This window comes from Atta cephalotes, assembly GCF_000143395.1.
Source record: "Atta cephalotes unplaced genomic scaffold scaffold00045, whole genome shotgun sequence".
NCBI lineage: Eukaryota > Metazoa > Arthropoda > Insecta > Hymenoptera > Formicidae > Atta > Atta cephalotes.
The window spans coordinates 443,162-456,402 of NW_012130109.1; the positions used below are offsets into that span (position 1 = coordinate 443,162).

The 13,241-nt window shown below is 31.5% G+C and overlaps 1 protein-coding gene across 1 annotated transcript in view; it reads right to left on the reverse strand.

Moving 5' to 3' along the window:
* Positions 1–13,241, reverse strand: part of LOC105622479 — a 101,797-nt gene that overhangs the window by 54,816 nt on the left and 33,740 nt on the right. Inside the window, exon 2 of the mRNA XM_012203897.1 lies at positions 11,274–11,386. Coding sequence (XP_012059287.1) covers positions 11,274–11,386 — 113 coding nt within the window. The remainder of the gene's footprint in view (positions 1–11,273; positions 11,387–13,241) is intronic.

Here is a 13,241-nt window from a genome sequence, read left to right on the forward strand (position 1 = left end):
TGTGTGTGTGTGTGTGTGTGTGTGTGTGTGTGTGTGTGTGTGTGTGTGTGTGTGTGTGTGTGTGTGTGTGTGTGTGTGTGTGTGTGTGTGAAAGGTGATTTTATATTTTCACTTTTTTGGAATGAGATTTCTATAAGAAATTTAGAGTGTAAGTATGCACAAAATTATTTTTTAAAATTCCTTAAATAGACACTACTTTTATCTTAAATAGACATAACTTTTAAAAAAATATGATGTAGGGAAAAGTATAAGAAATTATGCGCATTTAAAGGAAATTCCGAAGGAAATTCATTGTTAGTGTGTGATTTTTCAAATTGAAGTTAATACGGAAATACAAATTATAAACATTCTTCTATCGATATGCATTCTCATATTAAACAATTTTTGATTTAATAATGTTATATTTGGCGAAAGTAAAAAAAGTAAAAACAAAAAATTTTTTCGCTCGTCGAATAGTTATGCGCGTGGGTTAGGTAATTGTGGGCAAAGCAAAAATCGTAAGAAATTAATATAAAATTAACAAATTAAATATTTCGTAGAAAATGTTTCATGGAATATTGATAAAATAATGAAAAAAATAGATTATATTATTATGCAAATGTCAATACAAAATTAATATAAACTTTGAAAAAATAATACAAAAATTGGAAAAATTAATTAATGAAACAAAAATCGCATATGTAATTCTCAGCGTCATCAGCTTCATTGCATTCTTTATGGATTTATTCAGAACACAGATAGCATTAAAAAACCATCCAATTGACACAAATTAAAAGTAACATAATGTTAATGTTATAATTTCGTATCTTACAATGTTATTCCTAAGAAATGCACACAAATCAACCAAAAAATCAAAATTTCAATCATTTTATTTTGATAATTAAAATCAATAAACAATCAAATTTTGTAATCAAAAATCATCATTTTGACATCAAACATCATTTCTCTCGACTTGAGATGTTACTTGGACTGTTATGTAACACTATGTGTTATATTACATTTATATATTGTGAAATATGAAATTACAACATTGATATCATATTACTTTTAGTTAGTCGACTTGGCAGAGTTCCATATCTTTCGAATTCTTCGCAAATAGTATACTTTTCATTGAGAGGAAACTTAGAATTATCAATGCGCACAATTTTCTGCCGCGAATTGATTTGATAAGAAAAACGATTATTTAAAGACTTTTAACTTAATTCAATGAATAATATCTCAAAAGACGTACACAATATGCACAATTAAATAAACAAAATAAGAAATCCGGATTTACCATCTTATTTTCTAGATGTCAAAATTATTATCGAAATATGTAATTTCATTTTTCTCACTTTTACCGTTAATTACATTTTCAAATTATAACTTATGGTTATATTTGAAAAGAATTACGTCTAGTCTAAAATAAAATTTCATCGCGGTTGTGGCTTCGTTTATTGGAAAAGTACTAAACCAAAATTATCTCGCACAATTCTCCCACTTTCCTCAGTACAATACATAAATTGTATATGTATATTATATGTATACTTAGAAAATATGCATATTATTTAATCACTACTTCGAAAAATTTCTATAATAGCAGTTGATATAACTGAAAATAGGTGCTTTAGGGACTCAAAGAGAGATGCGATTGGTCGGCGTAAATGGAAGGCAAGGAAGATGTCCTTGGATGCATCAAGGGGACCATTATCGAGGGATGAAAGCACAGAGAGGGTGCGCGCTATCTTTCGAGACACCCTGTGCATAATTTATCACCAGACTGGATCAAGTTTGGTCGTGCGTATCGAGGAGTCTAATCACAATGCATAAATTGGGACGAATGATAATAATATGCCATCGTCAAAACCTACAATCAGAACAAAATGCAAATGCATCGTTACTAGAAGAATATTCAAGTTAGTAGTAAGTTATTAGCAAAAGATCACGAAATTAAAATAACCTGAGAAAAAGTTTATCCTATATAGCTTATCTTAAAAGCTTCGTAAAACTAAAAAAAAACAAGTTACATTAAAACTCAATCTGATTAAATTAGCCTGATTAAAAATTAAATTATATCGATAAACCGTTAATCAACAAAATGCTTATGCATCGCAATAAGTTTAGATTACTTCGTAAATTAAGCTTATTCTCGAAGCGATACTCTCTCATGCTCATCTTACTATATAAGACTAATACTCTTTTTTGCATCCACTTACGCTAGTTTGCATTACTTACATCTCCTTTCGCATTACATAACGAAAAAGCTACAATAATAACAGACGAGCCTTTCATATCCATTAAATCAATATTAATGGATTAAAGCAACAAAATATTTTGCACTTTGCGAATCGCTGCTATTTCGGAAGAAATAAAAGATAAACCGTTACATCGTAAAACGTTATAACAAAAACGCAAAAAATCGCGACAAGATTCAAAGTGTGAAATTCGACGTATACAATCGAAACTAATTTTAATAATACCTCGATAATAAAACACTGAGACTTTGTAGAAAATAGATAATTTTTATTATTCTAATCTTCTTCGATTTATAGAATTAAAATTCTTTGGAATAAAATTAAAAATCCAAATTTTTTTATCCATTTGTTTCAATTATATAATAATTAGTTACAAAAAATATTAAATTTTCTTATTTCTATGTATACATTTATATATATATATATATATATTTTTATTACTTAATATTAATTCAAATAACAGACAATTTTCTTTTCAAATATCTTTTATTTCTCATTTTCATAATAATTTTCCTAACAATAAAAATTATAAGACAGCCTGGGCTGTAAGTATAAAGTACCTTCTATGTTTTTGTTATAAAAACTTAAAGAACAAAATATTAAAATTAATTATTATTTTTATAATAAAAATAATTATTATTTTTCAATAAAATTGTTTTTTAATTTATTTTTCGTTAAATATAAACCGTTTATATCAATTTTGGGAATAGTTTATATTTGTGAGACCAAAACTGTCTTTCGGTCTTGATGACTTACAATAGAAAAATGTTAACTGTAGAATTTCGAGGCTTCTATTCTTTTAAGTTTGATTATCCCGGAAGAGAAAAAGATCCATTTAAGAAAAAAAAAAATCTTTCAATGGCCGTTAACCCTGTTCTTTCAAGTTGGTCTCGGCGGCAAATAACGAAGCAGAGAGTTGTATTCCTGGATCCCTTGAATGTGATTACATATAGAAGAAGGAAAGGACGAAGAGATAGAAGGAGAGGGAAGATTAGGGCGCTTGTCTTGATTTAGTAATAACAAGGCACGGTAGTAGAGATGTGCGAGTGACTACATGAAGTTCGCGAAGACGAAGACAGCGACGGCGACAGTCGGAACGGACGGAAGGGAGACGAGAAGCGGCACGAGATGAGAAAGCAAGTTCTCAAAGTAAGGAACTGAGTACACGATGAAGGTACTAATCAGAGGGTCCCGCGTCTGTTTCGCAATATGCTGAAATGCTGAGAAGACTATTCCTTTAACAGACTACACTACGTGAAATCTAATCCAAAATCTTCATGAACGAAATTGTATAAAAAATGATTCAGGCGAATCGTTAAGTTTAATTTTTAAATTTACATCCAGTTTCTTATCTGTCGCCTACCATAATAAAGATTTCTCATCTAAAAAGTTTAAGATATATATGAATAATGTAACACATATTTATATCTTATAATCAAAATACAAAAACGTAAATTCAAATTTTTCTAAAGCAGTTCCTTCCTTTCATATTAAATGCTTAATTTAACACAAAAAATATTTTATGAAAATATTCAAGAATATTTGCGACACAATCAAAATAATTTCTAAAAAATTTACAGGATGATTCCTATTTTAAACATTTGTCTAATAAATTTTTAATCGCTTATATATAAGTGCGACTACATAAAATAAATATTAAATCAAACAAATTAATTAAGAAATCTGGATAGAATTTTAAAGGAAAGATTCTAGAAAATGCATTTTATTTATGGGAAATAATTAGAACATAGAATAGTCAGACCAGGTATAATAAACATAGATCGTGAATAACACTGATTGAAAAACATAATATAGCTTAGATGATAGAATAATAGAAATACATTTATGAAGACAAATTTGCAGCACGACACAACGTTGAAATTAACTAATTCGACATCCGACGTTGCGTATCACGAGTTTCTCGAGGGTTAAAGGCCAACTCCAGGGATTTACAAGGACCTCTGACTGCACGAGAATGCAACGTTTCAGAGAACGATCCACTGAATGGGATTCGAGTTCCGGTTTCTCGTTATATATAGTGACGATGTGACATGCAAGTACCGTATATAATGCCAACAACTCCGTGTATATACGCGCGTACGCTCGACCTACGTATTCAGCTCGACCTTTGATTGTCGAACTTCACCAGGTGCCAAATCCTACTTGACGAAATAGTTAATGATGAAGAAGCTGCACCAACAAATCCATTGTGTTACCTAATGCATACTATTTTGCATATTTATTTTCTCTTCGCAGTATTAATTTTTGGTTTATTCAGGATTGCTACTTGCGGATTATTGTGTTTATAGATTATAAGCAGAACAATAAATAGTAATGGAATTTTGTTAAAATAAAATAAACATTTTGGAATAATAATGCAACAAGAAAGAATACTTAACAAAATTGTAAGAATCTATAAGCTGTAGATTATATTCAATATCTTTTATTTAAAAAAAAAAATCTGTCCGACAAAATATTCAGATTTTATCTTTAATATAAACAATTAAATTAAGAATCAATTTTAATGATTGTGGAAAACAATATGATTAATCTAATCCAAACAAATGTCATTAAATGTAATGTCATTAAAGTATAAGAAGCTTAGAAATTGGATCGCACATGTGAAAACACAATCAATAGAAAATAGGAACTAAGTGCTCATAACGGTCGAAGCTGGATCTTTAATGCTTAAACATGTGAATTTGTATTAGATGTTGCGATTAATTTTGAGAGTTCATATAGATAGCTACAGATCTACTAAAGAGATTTTAAAATTGGATACGTCACGTCATAGCTTGGACATTTCTATAAATAATTTGACACAGGTTCTGTGCATTCGTAAACATAATCATACTTTTTAGTTAGATTGAAAATGGAACGTAATAAAGATCATTTTCATCATCTACTACTTTACTGCTTTGATTCGAAGAAAAAGGCCCAAGCTCACCGATTCATCTCAGGAACTTATTCTGAGTCTGCTTCATCAGTTAAAACGTGTAAATATTAGTATTGACGATGTAAAAGTGGTGATTTTTTACTTGAAAGACAAAGAACGTTCAGGCTAAGCAAAAAAGTTCGAAGATGCCGAATTGCAGGCATTGTTGGAAATTCAACTCAAACGCTTAAAGAATTAACTGAAACATTAAATCTTAATAAATCAATCATTTCTGATCATTTACATGCAATGAAAAAGAAGGCAAGTAGATTCCGCATGTTCTGAATTGTCTGAATTGGCTACTCAAAATCGTTTAATCATTTATACTTCATTGCTTTCTCGTCAGAAAAAGAAGTAGTTTTTGAATCAAATAATAATCGGCAATGAAAAATAGATTTACTATCCTAAGCATAAAAAAATCCTAGGTAAATCCAGGCCAACCGACATCGACTTCAAAACGCAACATTCACAGAAGCAAGGTTTTGTTGTGCATTTGGGACATGAAAGGGCGTGTATTATGAGTTGCTGAAAATCAATTACTGTTGAACAACATTTATCAACAACAATTAATCGATTTGAATCGTTCTTTAAATTAAAAACGGCCAATAACAGCTCAAAGAAAACACAAAATGATTTTGCACGATAATGCTCGACCACATGTGTAAAAACAGTTAAAGACACGTTAACAGTATTTCAATGGAAAATCTTACCACATGCCGTGTATTCAACAGACTGTGCTCCTTCGGATTATTATTTATTTTAATTGATGTAGTACGGCCTTGCTGATCAGCACTTCAAAATACAAATCGAGAAATCTACTTACTGCCAGAAAAGTGGGAAAAAGTTGTAGCTAGCGGTGGAAAATATTTTAAATAAAATATAATTTAACATTTCCCTAAAATAAACGTGTTTCTTTTTGCAAAAAGTCCCTCAAAATTAACCGAAACACGTAATATATACGTGTGTATGTATGTATGTATTATACATGCATATACATATATCATATTTATATAGTTATTTGAACTGCACGCCGAATTTTTTAGACTTGAAAACAGTCAAAAAAATCATAGTGAATAATTTTGCTAAAATTATATTTGAATAATTTTTATGGTAATTTCAACTAGTTTATATTTATAATAATTATAATTATAATCCTTTTAGATTGCCAACTACATACATTGCTAGAACTATACATATAGTTACTGTTATTATTATTATTATAGTAATAATAATAATCATAATTATAGTAATATGTAATTATAATTATAAATACCAAGCACTTTTCTCTCAGTGTAAAAAGCCAACGTCGGCATTTTCATTATTGACCGATTTCTGTGAAACGCATATAAGTATTCCTTCTGTTTAACAGCAATCGGAAGTAAAAATCTCTTCATAAAGAAGAAATTTAAGATATTCTAGAACGATTGTTGAATATAAATAAGATATACAGCAGCCTTATTCTGAAACTCTTAAGTTTCTCGTTTATCGTTATAACATCATCGTGCAGTTTTTTTTACCATAATATAAAAGCTGCAACGGTGTTATAACGATTATGAAACTTGAATGTTACAGAATAGCCCTGCAGGAATAAATTCGCAAAATTCTCTCTTCGCGAAATGTAAGCAAGAAAAAAGATGCTTTGCGGAGTAAATTTTGTGGAAGTTCTCAGATAACCTTAAATACATAATGGTTACCACTTATAATAGCTAAAATATGTTTAGGGATATTCTTAAACTTTCATCAATTCGTAACCTGGAAATAGCATTGTAAAATATGTTATACTTAGCAATTTAAAATAAATCCTGTCAGTGAAATACAATATTTGCGGAAAGAACGGTTTTGTTGCAGCATTTAAAAATGTGCAGCCAAAAATCTAAAAATAATTTTGTTTAACTTTAGACCATTAAAATAATTATGTTGGACCCTTAAACTGATTACTAAAATATTAAAACTTTTGTAGCATTATTATAAATCTCAATTAAAATTATTTTAAAATGCTGTTTCTAAATTTTTAAATACTTCAGCAAAACCGTTCTTTCCGTAATAATATAAATTTTAAAAGCATAAAATTATATATAAAAATATTTTTAATAAATTAGAAAAGTAAACTATAAATTAAATATAAATAAGCAATAATATCAATTTTTTAAATATCTTAAATATTTTTGTAAAAAAAATTTAATATTTATATCTTTGATATAAATTAGATATAATAATCAATGTGTGATACAGTTAAAAAATATATTTATTAATAATGATAATATCAATTGTGTGAACATCTCTTACATTGGCACGAGAAAGTCTTAGATCGGAGGAAAGTAGCTCTCGCTGTGTGTGTGTCGAAGATAATACGCTTTTCTAAGTAATGGTCGGAGTTCACACTCCGAGGAAATTACAGGTAGAAAAAAGAAACTCGAGATACGATGGCGGAAGGACACAAGGGAATGAAGCGATTCCGAAACACGAAATATCCGTTGTCTCGTGCTTGTTATCTTCGTTTTATTCTTTTTACCTGTTACTCCGAATCGATTTCGCGGAGCACAAATTAGAAATGAACATGAGATTAGACAATTGTAAACCATTAATTAAACATATAATATGGGATTAAAGATATCTATCGCACGAATCACCGAATACGTATTAGTTGTGTAAATTTCCGGCAACATGGAATATTTCTCACATGATAGTACAAGAAATTCTATTCAAATATTTTGTTACCGTAAAGAAAAAGCTTAACCGCTCGTAAAGTCGCGTAACTTGCAAGTTTAACGCTTTCATGACAGCTCAGGTGATTTTATGTGTTTGCGTTGCTCTGCGAAGCAGAAGCTATTTGCGTGTCTTCATGTATTTACTTTGCCAAGAGCTAAAAGCAATAGATGTATTTTTTATATGTTTGCTATTTGTATCAATATCCAGAGAAATAAGATCCCCATCTCTCTTGATATGATATTTTTTTATTTGTGTATTATTTTAAAATATCATTACATTAAATTCATTGCGGGTATTCAAGCAAACTTATTCCTCGCTTTGTAAAGCGCGTGTCACATCGAAGATTGAGATTGCAAATTGAAAATTAAAATCCAAACAATCAGAAATGGATTAAAATTAAAATTATCTGATTGATCGAATTTTAATCTTTAATTCGCAATCTTCAGTCTCTAATGCGTGTAACGTAGATTTAACGGATATCGTGCAAAAATGGAATTCAATTGTCGCTAAACCGAGTAAAATTAAGTAGAAATATTGCCGAGTAAAACTATTCCATATACACATTCACACAGATTACGGGACTGAATTCGTGCAATTCATGATTCTCTTGATAAAAAGTATAAAATATGCGTATAATATTATGTTATTGTGTGTTTATACCGAATGAAACATTGAACGTCTCGGATGTTCCAACGCGTGACGTGTCGTAAGCACAGCAATTCGTACGGTGACACAGCAGCAGGAATGATTTTTTCTATCAACTAAATGGATTGAGAGAGAATTGTCGATGGATCCCGTAGCACGTATAAGAGACGATTCCGAATAATCTTCAATGTTATTTGCAACGATCCGCGGTTGCGGACAGAAGTTTATAGTCTTCAAAGCGTTCTCGTATATGTTCGTGTCAGTCAACGGAGTATAAACTTTCTAATCGAATTAGAGGTCGGCGCTCCCTTTGCCGTGGCATTTTACTCAGCGATCAAACAGGTTCTTTGATATGCGAATTTGAAGATTCGTAAAGACATTGTAAAGACATTGTAAAAGGATTGCGTAATTACATTGTAAAAGTAATTACAACGAGCGAAGAAAAGTTTTCAAGAAAATATTACTAAACTTTTGAAATTATGTTATTAACAAATTTCGCAAATAACTTATATACTAATCGAAATTCACAAAAATACAGGATAACGCGAAAATTCACAATTGCAATTTCTTACTCAAAAAGAATTTAAAAACGGTTATAATCTACAAAATTATGTTCGCAAAAGCAATTAACATTTGAATACCATAAATATTTGAAATGCAATACTAAAATTTATAATTATTCAATTATAAGTGGAAATTAGGCCGATAAATCAAATAAGAGAAAATCTATTCATAATCCTGAAATTTTGATAGATCTTAATGCTTAATATAATATTCGTGCATTTATAAATACCTTTTTTACAATCAATTTAATTTGTGATGTTATTTCCAGCTTTATGATTGCTTTTTAAATCCGATAAACCGAACCGGCGTGTAGTTTATAGAACTGAAAAAATATATTTGCAAATTTGCATATGAATATTATTATATTAAGAACCAAGATTCGCTTCGACTAAAAATAGAATTCTTTCTCTTATTTGATTTATAATTATTCCTTCATAAATACATATTATTAAATCTATAGCGTCAAATTTAACCTAACGTGAGTTGCCACTATTTCTACTAAATATATCCGTTATGTTACGAAAACAAATCAATAAGTTCTTAGAAAATCTGTCAAACTCGCAATGTCACTTTTGACAAGTTACTTTTTGACAAGTAGCATCTCTCAGCTGATTACTGTCAAATTTTGAGCGGAAATTATCGCGTGGTTTCATTTCTGTAGACGATTAAAGCGAACAACCTTTGTATTTTTTGCAAAATGGAAAAAAACGAGTTTCGTGCAATGATCAAACATCATATGAAAAGTTTAATGCTGAAAGAAATCAAAGCAGAGTTGGATAATGTTCATAGCACATCAGCGTTTGCGACTGTATACAATTGGGTGAATGAATTTAAACGTAATCGCACATGTGATGCACCTCGTTCGGGACGTCCAATTGAGGCTGCTACGCCAGAAATCGTCGATAAAATCCACAATATTGTTTTGACTGATCGACGAGTGAATGTGCGCGAGCTTGTTGAGGCCACAGGCATATCACATGGCACAATTTCAATTTTGCACGAACAATTGGATATGAAAAAGCTATCGGCAAGATGGGTGTCGCGTTTGCTCACTGTGAACCGTAAGCGCGACCGTATGACGATTTCAAAACAATGGAGATGTTTGGAGATGTTTCAACATAATCCAGTTGAATTTCTGCGTCGATTCATTACTGTGGACGAAACATGGATCCATTACTTCACCGAGACGAAGGAACAGTCAAAACAATGGACTTCACCCTGAATCAGCTCCGAAAAAGGCGAAGACCGTAAAGTCGGCTGGAAAGATGATGGCCACAGTTTTTTGGGATACGCGGTATAATTCATATCGATTATCTTCTGTCGAAGCAAATGATTGCTACGCAGCCTTATTGGACCGTTTCAACAACACTTTAAAGAAAAAACGTCCCCATTTGACGAAGAAGAAAATGCTCTTCTTCTTCATCAAAACAATGCATGGGTTCACACGTGCCCGACACCGATGATCAAATTCAACGAATTCCTATGAATTGCTTTCCCATCCAGCATATTCGCCAGATTTTGCCCTCTGCGACTATTTCTTGTTTCCAAAAATTTGCTGAAGAAATGGTTCGGAGGAAAGAGATTCACCATCAGCTCATCGCCGACTTAAACAGAGGCTTAATTTGAAAGGTTGGACAAATCATATTATTCGACTTGAAAAAGTTGGAGAATCGTTGGATCAAGTGAGTATCGAGCTGAAAGGAGACTATGTTGAGAAATAAAAATGAATATCGATAAAAAAAATGTGTTTTACTATGTTTTTCTAAAAACTTATTGATTTGCCCTCGTATATTAAAACAATGATTATATTTGACATTATACAGTGTCAATTTAACACTATATATAGTGTCCAATTGACACAATAATGTTAAATTTAACTTTCATTTTGACAAAAAATAATGATATATTTAGTAGGAGCAGTGGCGACTCACGTTAAGTTAAATTTGACACTACAGATTTAATATTATGCAGAATTTGACAATACATTCTATGAGAACCACTGATATAGTGAAGAGAGTAGATCCGACAAAACGCGCATTATGGAAAACAAACATGTAACAGCGACAGTGTAAATCCGTCTCATGCTTTATGATACTGTCGCATGGGCGCAGAGGTGAGAGCGAAACAGCCGTAGGATGGATAAATCCAGGGGAATCGGAAAGGCTTTTAAAGAAAAATGTACTCACCGCCATGTCCTCGCTCCTGTAAGCCGTGAGGGTCTGCTCGTCCTGCAGGAGAACGCAATAACAAGGTTCCCAGCATGCCTCGCTGGCAGCCTCACCGACGCAGCATTCGGCTTCTGCAAAAGAGAAAGATGGTCCCTCATGAATAACCCAGGCAAATAGAAGACGGTACCGACGACACCATTGTGCGTGTCGTTGTCCTATGAGAGAGTAAAGTCACTAGTCAAGAGAGTGACTCGCAAGGATAATAAACCGGGCGTCAATTATCCTCTTGAGAAAGAAAGAGAAAGAGCGCAAGTCAAGAGAAATCATCGGTAATGACCGATCGGACGTGTATCCTCTCGCGAGCAGAGATATCGATTGCTTTTCCATAATTGCATCGCATTCAATTGCGGTTATGATTTACAGAAATAACATGCGTTGGAACAATGTAACTATCTCACGCGTTGCAAATTGAAGAGTGAAAGAACGGTACAATAACCTTCAGACGTTCGCGCGATTCAGAATAGAAGAAAATAATATTAAAGAATAAAGCAATAATTCCAATTTACTTTCTAACGTCTTTATAATTAATAATGTAGTCGAAATATGCAAATATAATTAAAATTTGAAGGAACTTGTATGAAGAATAAAATTCTTTTCTATTTATTCGGATATCAAATCAATCTTCTTTTTAACTGTATATCAGTCAGGAATGATTGATGTCTTTACAGGTTGAAACAATTGGCATTCCGCAAAGTTTATCTTAGCACTATCTATATTTGAGCGATAGTTCCGCTACATCCTGTACTCTGGCTATGATTTATGACGTACGTACATAACTGCCTAAGATTTATGCACAGACGTGTAACAACATTATCCAGAACATTTCTAACGTGATGGAAGTAAGAACGCATTACGGTTGGAAACGACCGATGTAACGAGCGAAACATTTCTCTGATAGCTTAGAAGGAATAAATTCTGCCATTAGAAAATTGTCGTTATCGTTCATTACACACGAGTAAGTGATCAATATCTTTATACGTAGACACTATTTAAGAGACTTTTTGAGTCGTGACTGTTAGTTGTATATTTCATGACAAGCACTAATACGCCTTATTTACGAGGTGTTGCACACGTATGCAGCTTCCTGCACTCCGATAATTTCACAAGAAATAATGTCTGCGTTTTTCTCATACGCCGCGAAAAACATCGAACTGCGAATCATGATTGTAATCGGAGTGCAGCACAAAGCGTCGGGATATAACGATTTCAGTTCAGTACTGTCTGACGATTGGGATTGTTTTTGCGAAAAATGAAAGAAAGGATGAAAAAATAAGCATAAAGGGAGAGACTGAAGTACAAAGCGATGAATTTAACAAAGAGTTTTTTAAATTTGATGATGCTACCGAAAATACACGCAAGTTGCAATTAATACATAATTAGAATTTAATATCAGAATGATATAACACAAAAAATAAAATGTGCGATGTTAATTGTAATAAATATAAATATAAATATAACGGAACGAATTCCCGACTGCCAGCTTTTTATGAAAAAGTAGCTTGAAAACGTCTTTAAAGGCATAGTGTCAAGTCATCTTTCTCTACCTACTACAAAAAAACCGGGTGAACGTGATCGATATAAAATTATAAGGCACTCTATGCCTCCATTTCTTCCACTCTTAATATGCTGGAAAATATAATTTGGAGCAGTCGATTACATCATCCATTATCGAGCACTTGTCCCTGCAGCATGAAATCTTATGTTCAAAGCGTGAGAAAAAAGTTTTAAATGAATGACAAAAATAATTATTATTTTTCAAAGATTGCGGAAAAAAATATTTTATACATGTATGTTATATTAAAAATATATTTTACATATATATGTTATATGTAATAAATTAGTCTGATGATTCTTCATCAATTCTCAAAGGCAGTCCGTAAATTCTCAATATATATATATATATATATATATATATATATATATATA